The sequence below is a fragment of the Arvicanthis niloticus genome, chromosome 2, assembly GCF_011762505.2.
Source record: "Arvicanthis niloticus isolate mArvNil1 chromosome 2, mArvNil1.pat.X, whole genome shotgun sequence".
In the NCBI taxonomy this organism is placed as follows: Eukaryota; Metazoa; Chordata; class Mammalia; order Rodentia; family Muridae; genus Arvicanthis; species Arvicanthis niloticus.
The window spans coordinates 33,757,650-33,782,135 of NC_047659.1; the positions used below are offsets into that span (position 1 = coordinate 33,757,650).

Here is a 24,486-nt window from a genome sequence, read left to right on the forward strand (position 1 = left end):
AAATATCGTTGTTGTTTTGGACAAGGTCTTGCCCTGTATTCCAGGCTGGCCTTGAGCTTTTTTAAAGGCTCCTTCCCTGCCTCTTGAGGCTGAGATCAAAGGCATTGTATCCACCATATTAAGATGAAAGTGGATTTTTTCATATTGAGATAAGACAGAAGCAATGTAGTCAATGGGAATGACTCTGCGCCCCTCTCCCATCTCACGCACCCACTGAAGGGGAAGCTGAGCTAGTTCATCCTTCACAGTTAGACCAGAAGAGGGAGTTTTTAGAATTAACAAGTTCTAATGAACTATACCATAATATGGTCTTTAAACTTATTTCTCAACTATTTCTAGAAAACTTACAAGGCAGAAAATGTCAGCAATTCTGTTGATGTGTGAAAACGCTCTGGCGGTTTAGTCACTTGTCAGTCCCATGTCCAAATCCTTCCATCTGTCATGGTGCAGTTCCCCCTCCCTCCCAGAGGTCATAGTCTGCCCCCAACCCCCATGTTGGCATTTGCTTTTTCTACAAATGTGGTATGTATGTATGTTTGTATGTATGTATGTATGTATCCATACACACATTCTATCTCTCCGTCTTTTCTGTTACCTTCTCATTAGCTGAGGAAGACTAAGACCATAGCTAGAAGAGTCCAATCCTTCACTGAACCTAGCAGTTTTGTCTAATTTGTCTTGTTACATGCGGAAACAGTCAATACACAAACACGAGAAGTCATATTCAGAATTGGATTTTAAAAACAGTTTTAGCACTTGAATTAATAATTTAAAAGTTAATACACCATTCTGTGAGAGAAGGTCAAAGGACAGTTTGTTGGAGTCTCTTCTCCTCTCCTACATGGGTCCTGGGCAGTGAATTCAGCTTGTCAGACTTCCAAGACAGGGGGTGTGGAGACTCAAGCTGGGTCCCTGTGGCCCAAGGCAGGGTTTTCCTAATTTTCTCTAGACTTTTGGCTTTATTATCATAGAAATGTAACTGACTTGATGATACTTAATTCAATTATATAGAATAGTTTGTTTTATTTTATCTAAATTGAAAAAAAAAATTCCTTCTCTTGAATGATCGGAATAATCCCTATGTAAGAGTAGTGAGCACAGCTGGGTACGCTGGTAAATACTTGTAAGTCTTATCTCTGAGGTCAGTCTGGGGCCACTCTGGGCTGCATAAACTATTCCAAGCCTTCCGTTAGATACAACGAAACATCCATTCTCAGAAGACCTGAGAGCTCCTCTTGAGCAAACTTGCCCCTGATCATTCAGAGCTTCATAGGTGATTTATGGCAGAGTGGAAGAAGAGCCTTCATTGTGCTGGTCTTGTGATGCAAGAGAGAGAAACAGAATTTGTGGTCTTTGGATATCTAATGGAGCCACATGGGTCAATCCTCTTCATTGTGGTAAATTTTTCTGTGTATTTAACCTTGACTTCTGGTTGTGGCACTGTGACTGATTTTATATATATATATTTATATATATATATATATTTAACTTCTACAGATTTATTTGAAAATAAAACTCTGTATTCCTGAAAATTTATATATATATATATATATATATATATATATATATTACACACACATATATGTATATTATATATCAGTATCTATCTATCTATCATCTATCTATCTATTACCATGTAATGCAGGGTAGCTCTCGCACTCACTGTTAACCCTAGAATGCCTTTGTGCCTTAGTTTCCTTAGTGTTGGAATTGTAGATGTTGGTCAGCATAGTGGCCCAATCCTTTTTGCTTCTGGTTGTCCTGAGACTAGATCAAAGAGTCTTACAAATACTTGTAGTGGGTGTATCTGATGCTTTCTACAACAAATACTAGGCAAGCACTTTGGAAAAAAAAAAAAAGGAAGAACCATAAAATGCAATGAAATTATGCCTAACTTTATTATTACTATTAAGTTTTCAACAAGCTGAATAATGCATTGTAAACATAGGAAATCTTTATATTACATTTACATATTTGATGGGGAAAACCTCTTATTAAAAAAAATCTTTGAAAAGTATTCCATTGAGCATAGTAGATTTATCTAAACAAGATGCTAACTTATGTTAAGCAGATTTTTGATTATATTGATTTAAGTTGACGAATCAAAGTCAACAGCATATGTTTGTCATGAGAATTGAACAAGGAATATATGCTTTTAAAGAAAATGCACAGTGGTTATAAAGTGTTATTTGCCCCTTTCACATGGTATTCTATATCTTAAAATCCTATCTGAATGGTTTGATGCTACTGGGTAAAATACTTCCTTCTGCTTCCTTAAATTGGTTTATGTTACACAGTGGTAGAAATAATTAAATGTTGCTATATATAAAACTTAGTTGAGTTACTGAATTTGCAACCAGGTGTTCTGTGGGTAAAAAAACCCTGAGACCCACATAAAGAAATCCTGCGACTGCATGTGGACTGTGGGCTAGTCTTGGTCATCCTCATCGCCATCAGAAATTTCTTCACAGTATACTGTATGCTTTGCTAAACTGTCATTTGTGGAGTGTGACTCCAAGCTGTCTGCTTTCCCACAGGTGAGCCTGGCCTACGTGCAAGCAGCGGAGTGCTTCACAGAGCCTGTGAACACAGAGCCCCCTTCCAGAGAAGCTCAGCTCATGACTTTGCGGAACACATCGGAATTTGATATTCTCGTTATTGGAGGAGGAGCCACAGGATGTGGCTGTGCACTAGACGCCGTCACCAGAGGTGAGTCCTGAAAAACAAAACTCTGGTTGTCTCCCCTCCTTGTGAATGCCGACAGTGTTTGACTCATAAGCTCACATTTATCTTGGCGTTCCCTAATTTTCCATCTTTTCTGAAACATTCTTGCAACTTTCAAAATCTAGGCACCCACAGTTTTAAAATTAAATATAACTATAAATATATATATTTAACTTCCACAGATTCATTTGAAAATAAAACTCTGTATTCCTGAAAATTTATTCATGTACACCATGTAGCCTAAGTATTTTTTCTGTTTATAGATTGTTGCTTAACATATAGATAAACCAGAGTCTACTCTTGTTTCCACATTGACTCCTGTTTTCATAGACCGTCATGCCTCCAATCACGCTGTACAATTTGAAGGAACTTTTACTCAAACATGCTACAGCAGGTAGGAAGAGCAGTTTATAGTTCTCACAGGCAGCTTGAGCTTAGCTTTCTGGCCAGCCTGGGTAAGAGAGTGGGAAGATAGAGATCGTGCTTGTGATTGCTCTACTCAAAGGAATTAATATAGATGACAATCTTCTGTGCCAAAGAGAGTCCTTTGTCTAGCAGGAGTCAGTCAGAAAATCTTTTTTTTTTCTCTCTTCAGTTATTTTCTCAATTTATTATATATATATTATTCATAATATATATATTCATAATCATTCTTTTAATTTCAGCTTTGTAAATGTTGGGAGTACTTACTGCATTCGTAGTCATGTAGGAGGCACTACAAGAGAATACACAGAGGATCTATAGCCAGAGAGCCTTTGAGGAGCTTTTGTGCACAGTTCACATTGCAGAGAGCATGTACCTTCAGTCAGGCATTATAAACATATAAGTAGGCATGGATTTTTATTTTCTTTGTGGCCCTCTGAGACAGGGTTTCTCTGTGTAACAGTTGGTGGCAGTCCTGGAACTCAATTTGTAGACTAGTCTGTCCCGGAACTCACAGAGATCCACCTGTCTCTGCCTCCTGAGTGTTGAGATTAAAAGAGTGTGCCACCACTGTTGGGCTAGGTATGCATATTCTTATTGACAGAGTGATCAGGAGCAGAAAAAACTGCTGACACAATTAACATTGCTTTCAGATAGAGACCTGGTTTGAAGAAATATACTGAAGGCAATGCATGGAATATGCTGGAGGATGTGCAGGCTGGTAACTTGGGCCACTGAGGCCAGCAAGAAAGATTATGAGGACAGAGTTGAGAGGCAGGAGGTGTGTCAGCTGACTGGCCTTGATTTTGCTGAGTTAGGCCTCTTGACATCCTGAAGATGAAGAAGAGGCTGGTAATTTGGAAGGAGCAGAGATGGACACAGACTCTCCAGAGACATGGAGATAAGTGCGCGGAGAAGTGGGATCCAGAAGGCCATTCACTACAGGGTGGAGGTTTAACATGCAGGGCTGGGGGGATGGGAATGTCTGTGTGCACACCTAGTATTGTCAAGAAGCAGAGAAAGGAATAGACTAGAATTTGAACTGAAAACTGACCAGTTATCAATACCAAACCAAAAAAAAAAAAAAAAAAAAAAAAAAAAAAAAAAAAATGAGGAAGGATTCTACAGAAACAGAGACAGGTCTGGAGCTGATGAGGACAGGGTAGGAGATGGAGACACAGGAAAGCCAGGGTGGTTCGAAGAGGAGCATGAGGGGGTTGGGATGAAACATCACTGCAGGCTTCTTATTTCTGTTCTCCTTTGGGAAAGTGTCACCTGTTGTTCTCTTTTGTGTACTTTCTCCGTTTAGTTAACAACACAGACAAGGACAATCACGCTTACTCTTCTATAGTGGTTTTTTTTCCCCCAAAAGGCAGTCTATTAAGTTTTTTTTTTTTTTTTCCCTGTGTTTGGCATTCATTCTTGTCAATGGAAAATGCTGCTTTATTTATTTTCACTGAGTGGATGAAGCTTTCTTTGCTTCTCTCTCTCTCTCTGTGTGTGTGTGTGTGTATGTGATGTATGCATGTATGCATGTATGTATGTATGTATGCCATACATACGGAGTACAGAGTACAGAGGTTAATGACGGGTGTCTTTCTCACTCACTTTCCACGTACTTGTTTATGAAACATATCTGGCTAGGTCACCCAGCCTGGCCTCAAACTTCAGATCTTCCTGACTTAGCTTCCTCCCAAATGCTTGGGTTTCAGGCATGTGACAGCATGTCTGGCTCTGGCTATTTTTGTGTTTTTGTGTGTGTGCTGGGTACTAAATCCAGAGCCTTGGGCCTGCTGAGGACATCACTACTGAACTATACCTCCAGCCTTATTTATTTATTTATTTTTGTCTTATTTAAAATACTACCATTATCAACTGAGTACCATTATGAGCAAGCATATGAGAAATAGTAGATAGGAACTACTGAATTTTTTTTCTTTGAGAAATGAAGAAGGCATTAGTGATTGAGGTATTGTGGGTAGTGATACTGATGATGACGATGATGATGATGATGATAATGATTAGAGTTTCTATGAGTTTTCTAGTTGATATCTAATAAAATGATACACATTTAGTATTTTTGTGACATATTGATTGCCATCTTAGAATTACTAGTTGAATGTCTTTTGTAGGTTTATGATTTATAGAGGGGACGGACATAATGTTTATAATTAAAACATACAAGGAGGTGCTGAAGGTAGTCTGTATTTACACTCTTACTGTGGTTTCTGATTATATCAGTGGCCCTCTGAAGTGTGAAATAACCACGGGCCTTTGGTTAATGAATTGCGCATTGTTGCCGTTCATTCATGGAATTTGCTCTTTTATTATATTTGATGCTTCACTTAACAACAAATTTTGCTTTCTCTGCGTTTGATATGTCTTTACCAAATTATTCCTGATTGTATCCATTAATCTTTAGTCACATTTGACAAAAATAAATTACTGTGATCTTTTAAAGTTACCACTAATAATTAGATTTTTTTCAGGGCATCAAAGTTTTGGGGGGAAAACCACTAGATGTGAAAGGGCTCTTACAGAAATGTTTGCACAAGCTTTGCGATAAAATCCTGCGCCAGCAGTGGATAGACGAAGGCTGCAGAGGAGGAGCGTGGAGTCTTCCTAATGCTCGTGTATTACATTCTCATCCTCTCTAGTGTCTCAGGAATCAATTTTCATTTGTTTCATTTGGGAATATTATTTCATAAACATAACAGGCACAGTTTGGCTCACGTTCTCCTGCAGGTCTAGGATCAGTAGTAATGGCTTCACTGTTGAACACATCTGGGGCTAGTTCCTGAGCTGAACTACGGCTCCCAGGCTCCATGGCAGGGGCTTTGCTCCCAAGGAAGCAGAAATGAGGAGACTGATTCATGCAGTCTCCCTCTCAGGTGTTTCCTATTTATTTTCTTTTGATGTCACTTTGCCTGTGTGTATCTGGGACCACCCAGGACATTATCAGTTTAAAGTCTAACTTAACAAAACTTAGCTTTATGTTTCAGTGTAAAATGCAGAAAAGACTCTCTTGCTGGAGAAGTGTTCACATAGTTGTCTTGTTTGAAAATGTTTATTAGAGCCAGGGGTGGTGGGGGATGACTGGTGACAGGAGGGTCAGTACAAAGTTTTCAGACCATGTATGAAAAGCCTAAAAGCAAGCATCTGGAGAGATGGGGAGATGGCTCACTACTCTTTTAGAGGACCTGGGTTAGATTCCCAGTACAGGAATGAGTTGTGGCTCCAAATAATCTGATGCCCTCTCTGCCTTTCATGGGCTTTTGTACACATGTGGGTGTGTATAAACTCACAAAGGCATGCACATAAAAATCTGTAAAGAATCCCTAAAAACTAAACAGTGCACAGGTATTTCTAGTCTAGCTCATAGGAGGTGCACGAGTGGCCACTGTTGGTTTCACTGTGCTTCTTGCAAGTCTGTGCTGTGCAGTGTTTTCAGGACAAAGGATATGGGTGTGGGATGAGTTGGGCTCAAACTTTGGTGTCATTGCTTATTTAGTCTCAACTTTCAACAAGTGTCATAACTTTACAGAGAACTTCAGGGATAATTGGAGGGTAATAGGTTCTTTTTCATAAGCGAAGGTTTATGAATTGTAGAAAAATCTGTAAGGGAGAGCCTTGAACATGGCTCATTCTGAGGCCTATAGACCTATATGATGCCTTAGTGTTCTTCCTCGATGTTTCTGAGGGTGGGGTGTGTGGGTAGTTTTTGTCAACTTGACATAAATTTTCACCTGGGAGGAGGGAACATCAATCAAGGAATTGGCTCCAGCAGACTGGTCTATAGACTTGTGTGTGGAGGTCCAAATCCACTATGGGTGGTACCATCCCCTAGGCAGGTGGGCCTCTGCTGTTTTTTTTTTAAAAAAAAAAAAAAAAAAAAAAAAGTGGCTGAACAAACCAGTCTTCTGCTATGGCTTCTGCTCCAAGTTTTTTCTTTAGTATAAAATGAAATAAGCCCTTTGCGCCTGTAAATTGGTTTTGGTCAGATTTTTATTTCAGCAATAGAAATTAAACTAGGAGAGTGGGGGGAAGCTGCATTTCAATGTGTGAAACTGTAGAAAGTTAGCTCATTGCTTGCCAGACACTGGAAATGGTGTGATGGTGCAAGTCTCTGACCACTATTTTGGAAATTTAGCTTTCACTTGTTTTTCCTTCCTTCCTTCCTTCCTTCCTTCCTTCCTTCCTTCCTTCCTTCCTTCCTGACTTCCTTCCTTCCTGACTTTTTCTTTTTTGTTTGTCAGTTTGTTTGAGTCAGGGTCTCTACATAGCTGTAGCTGTCATGGAACTAATTCACCCTGTAGACCAGACTGTCCTAGAACCCTGCCTCTTTCTTTTTTGAGTCCTGGGATTAAAGGTGTGAGACCCTACATCTGCCCTTTAACACCATTTTAATGTGGCAATTTCTTTTGTCAGGGATCATACAGGCAAAACTTCAAATAGTTTGTGTTAGGATTTCATGTAGTCCAGACTGACTGTGAGCTAGCTAAATAGCAGAACTTCTGATCCTCCTGCCTCTACCACCTGAGTTCTGGAATTAGAGTCATGCAAAACCATGTCGAGTTTAAATTCCAGATATTTTCAATGTTTGTTTTGTCTATCGTAAACAGTTATTTTATTTAACTAGGTTCTACCTATTTATTTATTTAACCTTAAACAATTTTACTTACTTTTAGTTTATTCTATGTGTATGGGTATTTTGCCTGCAGAGGTCAGAAGATGGTGTCAGATCCTCTAAAAATGGAGTTACAGATAATAGTTGCCTTATGGGTGCTGAGAATTGAATCTGGGTCCTCTAGAAGAGTAGTAAATGCCCTTAACTGGTGAGCCATCACTCTGGACTCTCTTAACCTTTCCACTCTGTTTATCTTCCTCTCTTTCTGTTCATCATATTAGGTTGATTTTGTTTCTTTTAGTTATTGACAAATTTAGTTCTTTGACAACTTAATTCATGTATATAATACAGTATGGCTGCCTTCTCTTGTTCACTCTTATCTCTCACCATTATCAATCCCTCTTCCTCCTGACTCATTCATTCTTTCCTAGATTCATAACTTTTGTTTTATGGCCCATTATATCTAATCAAGGCTACCTGTGTGACCATTGGACAGGTCTATTCATTGGAGCTGGTGGGTTACCCAGTTGACTCATAGTTGTTACTAACGATTTCTCCTTTCCCCTGAATCTATCAGGGAATTCTGAGTTTTCTATTCTGTTCTGTTTCTAGATTTAGTTGCTACTGTCTTTACGATCTATCTGGGACTTTGCCTATCACTGAGTCTTCTGCCTTGTGTTGATCTTGACCATCTGTGAAGCCAGCTGAAGCCTTCACTCTGGTGGTGTGGTCTGGTTGCATTTACCTTCCTCCATCCGTCTGTGACCAGCAGATAGACACCAGCTCTAAACAGTGGTCAGGAGTAGCTTGCCAACTTCCTGTACAAAGTGAAGAACGCTTCTTCAGTCTCAGCTCTCAGAGGTTGAGTCTTTTGTTTTGCCCGCTGTGGATAGTGATATTCCTTACCCTTCAGGAACATAATCCCAGGTTCTGAGCCCACAAAACACTGTGTGACATTACTGGTCCATGGAGTGTTTATCTTAATTTGAATCAACCGTGTCTTTTTAAATAATTCTATTTGAATAAAGAAAGGAAGAGTTGTGCAAAAGTGGCTGTGCAGTGCCACATTAACTAAATTTTTGCTTTTAAAAACATATGTATGTACCTATGTATGTGCATATGTGTGTGTATGTATGATATATTCATACATGTCACTGTGTACATGTATGTGAATGTGTGGCCGTAGTAGGAAAGCTGGTGTTACAAGTTTATATCATCACATTTAGCTTTTTATGTGGATTCTAGGGATCAACCTCAGTTTGCATGACTTTCACTTCCTGATACACTTTCCTGACTCCCAGAATTTTATTTATAGTACTATTTATGATAACAAAATATCAGGGAATGTAGTCAGTTACTGAAAATCAGGTAGACCTGTACATAACTGAAGAGGAAATAAGTAAAATGTGTTATAAGTTGGAAAAGAATATTATGAGAGAACAACTTAAATGCATATATTGCAAATGTATACAGGCTATAGACTCTCAAGCGCAGCAAGATTATGGCAACACATATAAAACACTTTTAATAATTAATCTCAGTTTCCATTGACTAATGTGTTATTTTTGTTATTTTGTCTACTGATTACCACCCCCCCCCCCCGCCGTGCCCCAATTTGACACCGGATATTTTTATAACAAGATAAAAGAAGGAAGTGACAACAGCACCCCTCATTTCTTGAAACTACAGTATTAGCTTTTAAACACAACTTTGTAACCTTAATATTGTATGTATATCTAAATAACATAAAATGTGTTAATGATATGCATACGCTACAGTTATATATCATGCATTTCCTAATATGAGCATAGACAAGGCATTAAAATAACCAATATCTAAACATTTTACAAGTCTAAACAAGGCTAATATTCACTGTCAGAAAATACCAGGCCAAATGCTGGATCCTGTCCTTGACTTGCCTGGGTTACAGCACAGCTTCACTGGGGTCTTATCCTGGAGAAACGAGTCCTTCATAAGAACGCGCGGCCTTTGGGGTAGTCTTCTTTATTAATAATGGCAGTGGTTCTTGGAAACGCAAACAAGTGCCCAACGTTTCTAAAGAAAGACTGTCCCATCTCTTCTCATGAGAAAGGCGGATTAGTTTTTAAAAAAAAAAAACAAAACCTCAGATAGAGAGATACTAGCATTCGGTACTGTTTTGATTCTCCTCAACAGTGATAGGGTTTATTGCTTTGCATTGTTAAATACATAAATAAATAACCTAACAAAAGGCAAGAAAGAAGGGAGGCAAAGCGAGAGTATTAAACTCCTTACAAAATCTTGAGCTGCGGGATGGAGAGAAGGCTCAATGGCCAAGAGCACTCACTCTCTGGCTGTTCTTCAAGAGAACCAGAGTTTGACTTCTAGCACCTGCACAGCAGCTGCCAATCATCAGTAACTTCCCGGGATCTGACAGTATCTTCTTTCCTCCACGGCGACAGGCATGCATATGTTGTATACACACACATGCAAGCAAAACCTTCATACTCATAAAATAAATCCTTGAACCTAATTGCCGGTCTAGGATGTGGAGATCAGTCTTTCTTCTCTGAAGGACAGTCATTCCCAACCTCCTCAGCCCTAGGCATCTTGAAAGCATGTTTTGATCTCTTCAAACCTGCCTATTGTAGCACCAGGATTGAGTGCAGCATCGAAAATGCCAGTCAGTTATTCGATTAGGATAAAGAGGCCTCCCTCCCACTTCCCTTATCTTATTCTTAAATTAGAAGACAAAGCTTTTAATTTAAAATCTCTGAGGGAGGGAAATATTAGACTAAAAAAATTAGAAAGATAAATGAAAAAGCAAGTTGGAGCCCAGTGTTGAGAACTTGGAATCCCAGCCTTGGAGGCTGGTGCAGGAAGTGTTTCCAGTGGGTGACATAATGAGTTACAGGAAGTTGGAGAAACATTGTGAGGTCTAACTCTGACAAATCAACACACAAGCACACATACAGGCACTCGTGTATTAACCCACACACGCATGCACACACGCACACACAAGCACACTCCCACATACACCAAACACCATAAACATTTTAGTTATCAAAGAATGAAGTCATAGACTCAGCTGAGGCTTCTGGTCATGCGTTGACTTTGTGTTATTTCTTTTCTTTATTCTCATCCAGCAGAATTGAGAATTTCAGAGCACTTGATACAAGAGAGTCGTTGAAAATGTCCAGGTTCTGATTTTAGGCTTTTTTTTTTCTTTCTTCTGTAGTTTAAACAACTCTTAGTTTACATGGTGGTTTAATACACTGTTGTGGCAGTCGTTTTTGGAGACTATGCTTGTTGTATGCTTTGGGAAAAGTAATCACGTTTCTCTTCAGAAATTCTGTTGGGTGGCTTGGTAATTTGACGAGATACCAGTAGCAGAGGAGGACTTGGTGTAACTACTGAGTGGCTTATTTTAAATTTCATTGTTACTATTGTTTCTCATGTAAATACATATGAATAACTTGTTTAAAAAAAAAAAAAACATGGCAGGAAAAAGCAATCCCAAGAGCTTGACCTTAAATTAAATACCCTGGAATACCCACTCCCCTGAGGTGGCTTGCTAATTCTTGTAACAGCACAAAGAGTTAAGGAATGAAAAGTCTACCCTGATATCTGGGGTCCCCGAGAGTCACTCTTGTTAGAGCTGCTTGCCTCTTGAGGCCAGAGGCCTCAGGTCTGCTAGTAGCAATACCCCAGGCCCATCCCTATGCCTTCACCCAAAGAAAATTTTCTAGGACCATAATCAGATTTGTCAGCTTAAACACTTCAGTGATACTCTTGTCAGGAAACATAGCAGTACCTTACCAAACAGTCTCTCAGAACTTCTGGGGAAAAAAAAAATTAAAAATTGCCTTTAAAAAGTTGCCCAGGCAAGCCCTGGTTCCTGGAAATGGACAGCCAGGACTAAGTAGAGTACAGGATTTGCAGGCCTCATGCTTATTAATTTAATGGAGTGTGTTAGCTAAAACTGGTCATAGATGTGCAAGCATGTTCTTAGAGACATTTCCCTTCTGAGGTTATCCAGTGATTGCTGTCATGGTAACAATGGCCTTCAGGACAGGATTTAAATGCCCCAGTGTAATGAAAAGCTCCTGGTCACTCTCTTTCAGGACAATAACACATACCCTTCTCACCATCCTCCAGTGACAAGCTGCCTGTGACAAGGCTGGAAACTTTCAAGCCTTTGCCAATTGCCCTCCCCTCCCCTCCCCTCCCCTCCCCTCCCCTCCCCTCCCCTCCCCTCCCCTCCCCTCCCCTCCCCTCCCCTCCCCTCCCCTCCCCTCCCCTCCCCCTCCCCCTCCCCCTCCCCCTCCCCCTCCCCCTCCCCCTCCCCCTCCCCCTCCCCCTCCCTTTTTCTCCTCTCTCCTCTTCCATGGTTTTTCACTGTACAGCTCAGGCTAGTGTGGAACTCAACAGCTCTCCAGCCTCAGTATCCTAGGACTGGAGTTACAGGTGATATTAGTAAATTCAACTTGGATCTTTAAGCTAGCCTAAGCCTGCCTCCTCAGCCATCCATCTTGAGCAAGGCTCTATGAACTCAGCTTTTGCTGAAGGCTGCTTCGCCGAAAGTGATTAAAAACTAAATTGGGCTGCTAAAGAGATGGCTCAGCACTTAAGCATGTTTACTGCTCAGGTTTGGTTCCTGGCACCCACATCATGGCTCACAGCCATCCATAACTCCAGGGGATGTTTTGGATGTTTTATGTGTATTTGTGGGTGTCCCTGCATGTATGTATGACCTCTTCTGTTATTGAACACATGTGATGCCCATACATACACCCAGGGACACAAAAAAATATACACAAAATAAGAAAAAAAAAAAACATCCAAATGGTCATCACAGTTCCTTGAACAGGAATTTTGTTACCAGTAAAGCCCTTCCCAGATTTAAGTAGCTTAAACAAGAATATCCACATCATCTCATTTGGGACATTTAGGAGTCACAGTGAGTGAGCCTGTGCTGGGTCTGTGGCTGTGGCTCTATGTGTCCACTGGCAGTGTGTCTTTGTGGCTCATGTGGTGCTGGCAGGGCAGTTTCCCTAGCTTTTGGACTAAGGCCTGGCCTACTGATGACCTGTCATTTGGGGCTTTTTGGTTTCTACACGTACCACACGATACCTTGCTTCACCAGAGCAAGTGTTTGCATAGGGAGGGACTGAGGTGAGGAGAAGGATCGGATGGGTTTACTGAGTTACTGTGTTCTGCTGGGGAGAGGGGCACTGCACATAGGACACACTCAGTGAGGACTGTCTGGGGAGGTCTTGAGATCACAGGCTGGAGGGCGTTTGGGGCTGCCCAAATAGGAAGAGGAGGGTCTTCTCTCAGGCTCACTTTCCTTTTTTTCTTGGTTACAGGCATCCTGATGTAATTACTGTGATGCTAGGTTTTAAAGAGAGGCATATTTTAAATAATGTGGCTCCTAAATACCATCTGAAAGTCAACTCCCTCGTCTGATCTTCAGCTGAAGAAAAAAGGGACTAATTTAGAATACCAAAAGATCTCTGTCGGATTTACTAAGTAAAGGTGGTAGAGTGTGTGTGGACGAGGTCGGCAAATGTGATTTTGAGTCTATGCAGTCTGGGTTTATGCCCTGCTTTCAGGTTCTAATCTGGAATAAGGCAAGTCTTTTCTTCTCTGAAAGAGGCCCTGGAGAGTCTCTGTGCTTCTCCATTTGCCTGAGCAGAGCCACCTGACAGCTGGTCCATGTGCACTCATGTCCAGTGGCCATCTTACTCTCTTGCTATCATCCTGTCTGTAGCACACCCAGAATAAATTAAGTGCTAGTAATGTTTTAATAATTTAGGGTGTTGTAGAACATTTTCTGGGGTGTATGTCGAAGAGCAGTGATATGGGTTGATACCACTTGTGATTTTTGTTATTTTTTTCCTAGTTTGGACACCGGCAGTGTTTGATCTTGAATCAAACATCTCTACTTTTAGGTCTTCATTGTTTCCAAATGTTTTGTTCTTTTAAGTCAAGAGAATTGCTCTGGTTTTATGATGACATTTCTGTTCAGATTTTAAACTGTTCAATGTTATCAAAGCAACCCTTTGGCACTAAATGGCTCTGAACCGAATGCGTGCACTTTGTTCTTGCCTAGCTTTGTGAGTCCAAATTGCTCTGTCTCATGTTGTGATTATGAATGGACCTGTGACTTAACCAATTGCCTAAGGGAGTAGCCAGCTCCTGGACATTCCCAGTGAGGCCTGTGGGTGGATACCACAGGGCTTGTGAATTTGAAGAACTCACCTATTGTACGACATGGACTTGTACCACTGCTGCTCACCCAAAGCCTTAAAAAGGCAGGGTGTTTCTGCAAGAAAAGAAATCAGAAGTAGATTGTTCCCACCTAACAGTTGTATAGTAAGCAGTCTTGGATAAAGGGGATGGGATGGCTTGTAGAATGTACCTATCTTTGTTCAGAGGAAAAATATTATCTTTAAAAAAATTTTCTCTCCCTCTCCCCTCCCCCTCTGTGTGTGTGTGTGTGTGTGTGTGTGTGTGTGTGTGTGTTTGTGCGCGCGCTCTCTCGTGCATGTGGTATCCTCTGTATGAAGTACAGAATAAATTAAGAGTAAGTGCAGGTTTCTGCAGAGTCCAGAAGAGGACATTCTTTCCCAAGGAGCTGGAGTTACAGGCAGTTATGAGCCACCTGATTTGGGGGCTAGGAACTGACCCGAAGTCCTCTCAGCAGGAGTAGCAAGTGCTCTTAACTACTGAGCTATCTTTTCATCCCCATGCCTGTCTGCCTTCTTTATGGATACTCTGCACCAGTTCACTTATCCTAGCTTGGATTTCTTTTTAATATTTAAATAGCATTATCATACATAAAATGTAAACTAATTGCACTGTAAACTCAACAATAGAACTTCTTTGATTTTTAATCTTTGTATTTAGGTATTGGTGTGTGTTCATGTGTGTGTGAAGTCAGGGACAATTTTGTTTGAAGCATGTCTCTTGTTTATCAGGCTAGCTGGCTTGTGAGTTTCTAGGATTCTCCTGTCGTGGCCTACTGTCTCTCTCTAAGAGTTCTAGGATTATAGATATCCATTACGTTATTCATGATTTTGTGGGTTCCAGCGATTGAACCTCAGGTCTTCATGCTTGTGTGCTTGCATGACAAAGCCCCTCTCCTCTTCTCTAATCCCCTGGAAATTCCCCCCTGCCTGTGTTCCTTATACTATAACCTCTATATCCCTGACTCCCTTATCCACTGTATCACTGTCTCAGGCACTTTTGCAAGTAGGACCTAGAACACAGAAGAAGTCTGGCTTGGTATTTTTAGTGAATGCATTGCAGTAGCACAGAGTTCAGGAAAGGAGCAGTTTGCCCTCAGAGGGGAGGGACAGGCATGCATTCTGAAGGCTGTGCAAAAGCACCCACTGATGCCATGTGGGAAAAGATGGTGCCAGGCCCTCCTTTGATTCTCTCAATACACCAGAGAATCTTGCTGCCACGAAGCCGTACGGTAATGTTTTCTAGGTGTGATTCATTCACAGTTTAATATGCTTCCAGTTCAGTCTTGACTTGTCCCTCAGGAAGTGCCTAAAATCTCTTCATTATAATATAGACAGTGTACTGCACTTTGAATACAAATTTATCCATGTTCAGGCTAATTTTTCCAGCGATTGTCTCTACCCTGGAGAAGTGCCTTTAATGAATTACATACAAATTGTGTAATTTAAGAAGTTAATTTGCTTTTCTGGTTACACAGGACTGAAAACAGCCCTTGTAGAGAGAGATGACTTCTCATCGGGGACTAGCAGCAGAAGCACTAAATTGATCCATGGTGGTGTGCGATACCTCCAGAAGGCTATCATGAACTTGGATGTTGAGCAGGTAATTGTGTATGCTGGCTGTTAAACAGAAATTGCCACTATGTTTTTTCTACCCAATTAAGTCAGGCATTTTTTTTTTTTAAAATAGCTTTTAACATTTCTTCCCATTTAAAATACCTGTTTAGTGTATGCTGCTGGAGTGTCTTTCAGGAGAGGTGTACTTGTTCGTTCTGTATAGGATTATGTTTATGGGTAATCAGGGCCTTTTTCTGTACAAGCATGTCAAAGTAGCAGATTTACAGAATCACTTTTGGATGTGTTGGCTTTTAACAATCGTGATTGGGTTTTTGCCAACGGCCACCAAATTGCTACTTGCAAGCAGTTTTGGGGGAGCTGTGTTGTGTGATGCCGACGGAGTACCAAATTGATCTCTTAACTGCAGCTGCAATCATGCAGTCATATTGTCACTGACATATTCTTCAGGGGGGAAAAAGATGATCTGAGTCATGCTTTCTGTGTGTCACACTTTATTGTGTCCAGCCTGCCACCATTTGAAGACTGGTAAGGCAGTGTGGAAAATGACATTTCCCAGAGGGGTGGGGAAAAAAAAAGTCAGCTTCCTTCCATATCTGCTTTTCATACAAGGAAAACACAGCAGCGTGGACTTGCCATTGTCAAGTGTTGAGTCTGTCCCCGCTCTTGCCTTGACAAGTTAGCTTTGAATCTGTCTCTTTTCTTATGTTTCTCTTCAGCATCTGTGATAGAGGCAAAGAAAATAGGCCAGAATTCATGATCTTCTGATTCCTGATGTGTTCTGGCTTATTTTGTCAATATCTACAGTCATATTGTCATGTGTAAAATTCGTATTATAGTAATAATGCTAGCTCTTTAGACAGGCATAATGGAGACATGGGAGTAAAGACAGGCTTTTTTTTTTTTTTTTTTAAATACCATCTGTAAAATACCTGCCCAGGGCTACATACTATCTTTGTTGAGTTTAAGGAAGGCCGGAGAACCTGCCATGAATTTGAACAATATGTCCCCTCTTACCTCCAGAAAACAGTCTTGGGGAAGGGAGAAAGGGAGCAATCCAGAGAAAGCAAGATAAATGGTTACAATAATCTTGTAACTCAAGTCAGGAAAATATCTTACACCTGGGAACTCTGACAGCATGTTTTTCTCCTATGCAAATACAGTTAAGGTTTCTAAAAAATCTTTGAGGTTGACAGCATGATGTATTATTAGAGATTTGATTAGGGGGGAGCTCTCCTCGCTCAGAGGTAGAAGGTTTCTGTATATCAATCAGTTGGCAGGGTGTCTATTTGCCATTTGAAAATATTATGATCTGTTACTGCCAAACTAATTTTCTCTGTTTTGATTTTCAGTATAGGATGGTGAAAGAAGCCCTTCATGAACGTGCCAACTTACTTGAAATCGCTCCTCATTTATCAGCCCCATTGCCTATAATGCTTCCACTTTACAAGTAAGCCTTTGCCATCACCTGTATGCTCTGGGCTTGTCCGAGGTCAGCAGATCAACAGGCTTCTCCTGAAAACAGTCCTTCTGTGTGTGTTTCTGAATGAGGCTTTAATTGGTCCTAATCTTTAATCTATTTTAAATACTTTCCTTGGTGTATTTAAAAATGGAGATTTTCTTAAATACTCTCTGTGGACTTGTCTAAGGGCCAGATTTTGAAGGCAAAGAAGGTTGAATTCTGTGTTTATATTTAATGGAATCTTATTTCAGTTTCTCCGAGTATGTAGGTGAACAGTTGTGTTTACTCTAAGGCATTCAGATGAGGTCCTGTGTGCAGTGTAAAATGCAACCCTCTCTCCACCCAAAACTATCCTGATGCAAAATCTGAAACTACAGTGTAGCATAGCTATACTCTATCATTTTATTATCTAAGTTAACATAGATGAAATTCATCCAGGAGGAGTGATTAATCATTTCCCTAATGTTTGGACTGGGTGTGAGGTTGCCCTAGGAAGATATCCCCAGTTACTTGGAAAAGTGGATTACTACGTCATTCTTTTAGCTACATGGGTGATGTAGGGCTTGAAACAGATTTGACCAACCAGTGCCCATTTGGTTAACAAATTTCTGAGGGTTTCTTCAACCTGGTTGTAGTTCGCATTTACCAAGGGCTCCAACCTACACTGTTTGAATTCACCTCTAGACCCGTGAGGCACAGGCATGGGTGTTTGTTTATTCTGGATGCTTCCTGAAGAATTCTAACATGGAGCAGGCAGGAACCATGGAGGTAGTCATAAATGCTCACTGATTCTCCTGTATGGCAGCTAGCGTGGCGCCAGAAGCAACTATGTTCCCCCCCACACACCCTCCCCCCTGCAGCAACCTCCCTCCCTTTTTTGTAAGTTAAAGTGCCATTCTATAATGCTGTGTTTCTAAAAAAAAAAAAAACAAAACAAAACAAAAAAAAAAAAACCCTTCTCTCTCTGCTTATGCTGTAGGTGGTGGCAGTTACCTTATTACTGGGTGGGAATCAAGATGTATGATCTGGTTGCAGGAAGTCATTGCCTGAAGAGCAGTTACGTTCTCAGCAAATCCAGAGCCCTCGAGCATTTCCCCATGCTCCAGAAGGACAAGCTGGTAGGAGCCATTGTCTACTATGATGGTATGTGATATTTCTTTTCTTTGTACAAGATATTTTTTTCTGTTCAACTGGGACCACTGAGAGCACACTGACTCTTATTTGTCTCATTGCAGTGAAATAGTTTGCATCCCACGTTGAATGTTAATCTTAAGCAACAAACAAATGCACCCACGTAGGTAGGCATTCACTATATTTGGTAGTATTGGCTGCAAAACTACCCACAATGCTTTGCTTCTAACCTTTCTTTTGTTTAATTAATTATAATAATAATATATACGTATATTACATACATACACACATTATACATATACACACATATACACATACACACATATATTATACATATATGTGTGTATGTGTGTGTATATATATTATTAATATTTTTTTTTAAAAGATATTCTAGACCAAGCTAGCCTGGAACACATTGTATAGACTAGTCTGGCTACATATTTGTTCTTATCTTCCTGCCTCAGCATCCAGAGTGCTGGGATTGCAGGTGTCGGCCAGGACACCTGACTATTTGTGTTACATAATCTACTTATATCTCATGGTTGGCTTGGCCCATCTCTCATAGCTATGCATTTCACCCTGCCTTCATACCACCCCATTTGTTATTTGTTTGGCAGTGAGAGCTTGTCTTATGAATATATTATGATGTTGAAAGCAGCTGAAGATGTGTAGGTTTTCTAGTGAAACCTCTGTTTTCTGGGGGTTATAAACCTAGAGAAACATGCCCCTTGGGCTGAAATTGACACATTGCTGTTTTGTGCAGACGTTAGACTTTGCCTAATGTCTATTTGCTATGTGCTCACTGAGAATTCTTTTGTGTATGTGTGTATACCATGTAATTTGTCCATTTTTGTTTGAGGAAACTAAGCTGTATATTTCCAGACAGATTACACCTAACAGCAACGACACAAAGCAGTATAAGGAAAACCATTGTGAATCCTCGATGGTCTTTTTAAAGTGTGTACAGGACTAGAAAACAATGTAGTGATGATATTCATTTATATGGAGCTAAGAAGGCACAGGCGATTGTACATGTTCAAACGGTTTAGAAACTTTATGACACAAAGACTTCTTAGGTTCTGAGTCTCCGTGATCCCATACTGTTATATGGTCTTTATACTTGGTGTCAGATACATAAATTCTTAGCACAAAGGAATGTTTTGTTGTGCTGTTTTAGAAGATTTGATGAATATTTTCATATTGTGTGATACTATATCTGCCTTTAAAGGCCACGCTTCTCTCTCTCTCTCTCTCTCTCTCTCTCTCTCTCTCTCTCTCTCTCTCTCTCTCTCTCTCTCTCTGCCTTTTACATTGTCCACTGTTACCCTTCTGAATCAATTATAGCTGCTGTCTGACAGGCTTTTATATATAAATGCAGAATGTACGTGGGCAGAGGTGGCAGTGGGGATCAAACTTAAGAAAATGTCCTAGGAGCAACAATATTAGAAAAATGTTAAGGGTCTTAGACAGACATTAAAAGCTAGAAAATTAACAGTTTTCAGGGACTTTCAGCATCTGAGACACCACAGGGGGGGCCATTTAACTACTTTTTGGTGCCCTTGAAGGAGCCTACATGTTAAAGGACAACCTTCACCGTGAATCTGCTTTCTCTGCATCAGACCCTTAATGTTAACTATTGTGGTTTATTGGGTGATTACAGTAAAGAGGTTTCTGGTCCAAGAGGAGTAGGCATTCTGTAAATAGCATCCTGTCTCTACTCATGTGGAAATATTTGTGGCTTTGGCCTTCTCTTACTTCTTCCTCTCACATAAATCCTCTTAAATTCTTACTGTTTCTATAACATGGGCTATGTTAGGTACTGAGTCGTATGTGTTAGGCTGTGCATACTGGAATCACCCATCGAAGAAAATCACTGTCATGCCTGGACTCATGACTATCTTAGTTTGCTATTATAATTATAGATTCCTACTGTTCAGAATCCAGGCTAGTTATGATTATATTGAGGTGAAGAGACACCATGACTAAAGCACCTCTTATAAGGGACAACATTTAATTTGGGCTGGCTTACAGGTTCAGATGTTCAGTCTATTATCATTATGGCAGGAAGAATGGCAGCATCCAGGCAGACATGGTGGTGGGGAAGGAACTGAGAGTTCTACATCTTCATTTCATTCAAAGACAGCAGAAGGAGAATGTCTTCCAGGCAGCTAGGAGAAGGGTCTCAGATTCCACAGCCACAGTGACACACTTCCTCTAACAAGGCCACACCTATTCCAACAAGGCCACATCTCCTAATAGTGCCACTTCCCACGAGCCAAGCATATTCAAACCACCATACCTGTTTTTATAAAAGTATACTGTACACTATCCTGCTAGAATTAGGAAAAGTTCCTTTAATTTAGAATGAATTCACTTTTATAGTTTGTTATAGGTACAGAAATAGAAGTTGATGAAAAATTATTGAGACCTCTTTTAGAATAATTCGAAATTGTTGTTTGGAAATTTTGTACAGTCTCGAACTGAAGAAGTCAAAACAAATCACTCTAGGCGTTTGAATTTAAATGTTTGCCTTTTCACTTTGTTCTGAAACTACTCCGGCTTTGATATGTAAGATTTAAGATGAGGCAAAACAAATATGTGTAAGAGTAGAGGTTTTTGCCCCCGCAGCGTATCCATATTACAGTTCCCGTGTTAGCCACTGTGGTGTGATGAGCAGACTAAGTGTCCCCGTAAAAATAAGGAGGAAAGCCACACCAGGGCAAAGGAAGTCAATGCACGGAGTAACCTTTTGAGAAGAAGGAGGAAAAGCCCAAGTGTTCCTAAGTAACCATCAAGGCCATGCTTATACACAAGACTCCTTGGCCACAACCTACACAAGCATTAGAACCTGAAATCTGTAGTGCTCAAATGGAAAGCCATGCATGACCTTGTGTACCTGGAATCCTATGAATGGAGTGGTTGTGGGCAGAAGCAGGGTTGCTAGGGTTTGCCTCGGCTGCCAGCTTAGCTCCTACGCTCTCAAAATAAGAACAAATAAACAGAAACCTAGCAAGCTCCAGCTTCAGTGAGAGACCCTGACTCAAGGGAATAAGGTAGAGGCAACTGTGGAAGATGCTGATGTCATGACACACACATGCAAAGAAAAAGAAAAAGAACCATATACATTACAAGACTGTAAGACAATCTAAACTTTTTTGAACTGAAACCAGGCCTGAAGTAACTTTAAACCCAATACTTAAATTCATATCCAATTACCTATTTTCAAGCAGAGTAGTTTTTATAATTTATACATGAAGAGACTCTTGATTCTAATGAAAAGATCATGTATGAAGTTTTGAATGATGCCAGAAGTTGTATTCACTACAGACTCTTATTAATACATCATAGAGTTACATCAGTACTAGGGAATATGATGCTCTGAGACCATAGCGACACAGACCAGCCAGCATGCATGAAGTTGACCTAGGGGTTGAAGTTGAGACAAGACCTTTAAGGTCTGTTCCCCACGGAACTGTCAGAGCTTTAAGGTGTTCATTTAGAAGAACAAATTGTACAAATATCACAAGATTTTATTTTTATTTATTTATTTTTTATTTTGAGGCATTCCCAGTCTGTAACTCTGGTCTAGTCTGGAATCCACTATGTAGACCAGGTTGGTCTTGATCTCACAAAGACTCATCTGGCTCTGCCTCCTGAATGCTGGACTTAAAAGCTATGCGCTGCCATATCTGGCTCAAAAGTTTTTAAGTACGTAGTTAATAGCCATAGTTAATCCTAAATAAATTCTGATAGCTACTGTATATGATTAAGGCAAAATAATTTTTTCTAGTTAAGTTCCTATATGCAGTAGAACATTTGTATTTTCGTTTTGCTTTTGTTTTTTGTCTTCATAGGCTGGCCTTGACGTTTTCTTCCTACTCCCTGCCTCTCCCCCTTCTTATACACCGCCCTCCCGCCCCCGAGTGCTGCTTTGCAGATGTGCTCCATCACACATAGCTCCCATACTGTCTGATGTAACTTATGGGCTATTTTGTATGTGGCATAAGTATGACCCGCTGTGGTATTTCACTGTTAACTGTTAAAAGACAAACTGATACATATGGAGGAATAACTGCTATCTTTTTAAATGTAGGCAGAGTAAATGTCAAGTTTCTCCATAAAATCCATATGAAATGAAAGGATACAAGTCACATACCAGACTTTCCCTCCGGTTACAATTCCTTACATTCTTCTTCTTCTTCTTCTTCTTCTTCTTCTTCTTCTTCTTCTTCTTCTTCTTCTTCTTCTTCTTCTTCTTCTTCTTCTTCTTCTTCTTCTTCTTCTTCTTTTTTTTTTTTCCAAGACAGGGTTTCTCTGTGTAGCCCTGGCTGTCCTGGAACTCACTCTGTAGACCAGGCTGGCCTCGAACTCAGAAATCCGCCTGCCTCTGCCTTCACCTCCCAAGTGCTGGGATTAAAGGCGTGCGCCACCACTGCTGGGCAATATCTTGAATTCTTGATTGAAAACTTATACTTTGTTCCTTAGCTTTCTCTCTGAACTATTACCTTGTGTCTCCTTTGAGCTCCTAGTCCTTAACTACTGGATCCTTAATAGTTAGATCCTGGTTATACTATGTGCACTAAGGGTTCTCAGGGAGAGAGAATGCTGACCAAGCCATTCTCTAAGAAAGCAGGAAGGTGCTGAATGCATCTCCGCTTAGGTGTCTTGGCAGTCTCTTCGATTGTGTAACTGCTGCTGGGGTATAGCTTGGTCTTGGAAGTTGTTGTTATGTGTCAGCTTTAGTCCAAGTTTCTAGTTCCTCACAGTGGTGGCACATCCATCCAGCTAATCCCAGAACAAGGGAGATGGAAGCAGCAGGATCAGGAGTTCAGGATCACACTCAGCCACTTACTCAGTTCTAGGCCAGCCTGGGTTAGATGAGATCCTGGGTTTTGTGTGTGTTTGTGTTTTGAGACTAGTTCTCACTATATAGATTAAGCTTGCTTAAAACGTGAAAACCCCTGTCTGCCTCTGCTTCCTCAGTGCCGGGATTAAACAAATGCATGTGCCACCATACCCAAGACTGTGTCTTAAAAATCAAAATTCAAGTTTCCAGAGTAGATTCCTGGTGCCACCCTAGTTGGACTTTCGTCATCCAATCTTGTGCACAGAAAATGAGATATAATTAAAAATCATTAAATATTTACAGCCATTAAGTAACTCTATTAAACCTCTGTAAAATGAAATTGGAGAACAAAATTATAGCTCTAAATTTTCCCTTTCTGCCAGTCAAGACACAGATAGAGGTGTCTGTTACTTCATACCCAGCAATGCTTCTAAGTATTCCACACACACAGATGAAAATAGCAACCTGAAGAAATTGTATTGGCTTTCCCAGTGTGAATAAAAGTTGGTTACATCTGTTTCAAAAGGGGAATTAAAAACTATCATTCACTAGAATATTCATTTTTATTCCAGTTTAAAACTCACAGCATACAGAGATGAATTCAGCTGGTGAGAGAGCAAAGCCAATTTAATCTCTGGCTCCCCTGAGGTAAATGTAGTTCACGGTCCTGCCCCCACTCCAACCTCAGCTATAATCCCTGACTCCTGAGGTAAAAATGCAGTGAAGTGAAGAAAATCCTGCAGCAGGATATAATGATCCAAAATGACAGGGACAATAATGACAATGAATTTCATGTCTCCCAGTCATGAGCCGAAGATGCTTGACTAGGCTGACGTATACAATTAAATTGTTACAGGTACAGCAGGAGCTTGCGGTTAGCTGTGTGCTTTGGGGACCCGATGCCTCGGGCAGAAGGCAGATAGTGGTATCTAGCGTCTTTTGTTAGGAACAGCCTATTACTCCTTTAGGCATGCACCAAGACCGTACACCTTAATAAAAGAAACCCCAAGTTAAAGACAAGTCTTTTAAAGGTAATTGTCTACTTCAAAAACTTAAAAGACAATCAATTACTTAATACTATAAACATGAGTTTTTTTTTTTTTTTGGCCTTATTTTTTTTCCCCCATTGTGTTCCAGGAGCATAAGTGAAATCTAAGGTGGTGTCAATGATCCTTATTTACGATACCTGTAAGCAAAGAGGTTGAGCTAATTAACGCAGAGAGACACATTTTTGTCTCCAGAGTAATGGAAATAGATTGAATGGATAACTGAACATTGTAGATTTATATTCTCATTGCCTGTTTTCAACTTCGGACTACCTCTGCTGTTTCACACAGCTCTTTAAAGTGGAGTGCTATTTCCCAGAAGAATGGCCGAGCTTCATGTGGCACACAGTTATAAGAAGAATACATTAAAATGTCTGCTTAGATTTTTACTATCAAATTCTTTAGAAATTTCTACTTCTGTG

General features: G+C 40.3%; 1 protein-coding gene across 4 annotated transcripts in view; it reads left to right on the forward strand.

The window, feature by feature from the left end:
• The window catches only part of Gpd2 (glycerol-3-phosphate dehydrogenase 2), a 130,863-nt gene that overhangs the window by 47,935 nt on the left and 58,442 nt on the right, over positions 1-24,486 (forward strand). For all 4 annotated transcript variants that reach the window (XM_034495115.1, XM_034495114.2, XM_076928756.1 and 1 more), the window contains exons 3-6: positions 2,538-2,709; positions 15,483-15,607; positions 16,932-17,029; positions 18,021-18,184. In XM_034495115.1, coding sequence (XP_034351006.1) covers positions 2,538-2,709; positions 15,483-15,607; positions 16,932-17,029; positions 18,021-18,184 — 559 coding nt within the window. The remainder of the gene's footprint in view (positions 1-2,537; positions 2,710-15,482; positions 15,608-16,931; positions 17,030-18,020; positions 18,185-24,486) is intronic.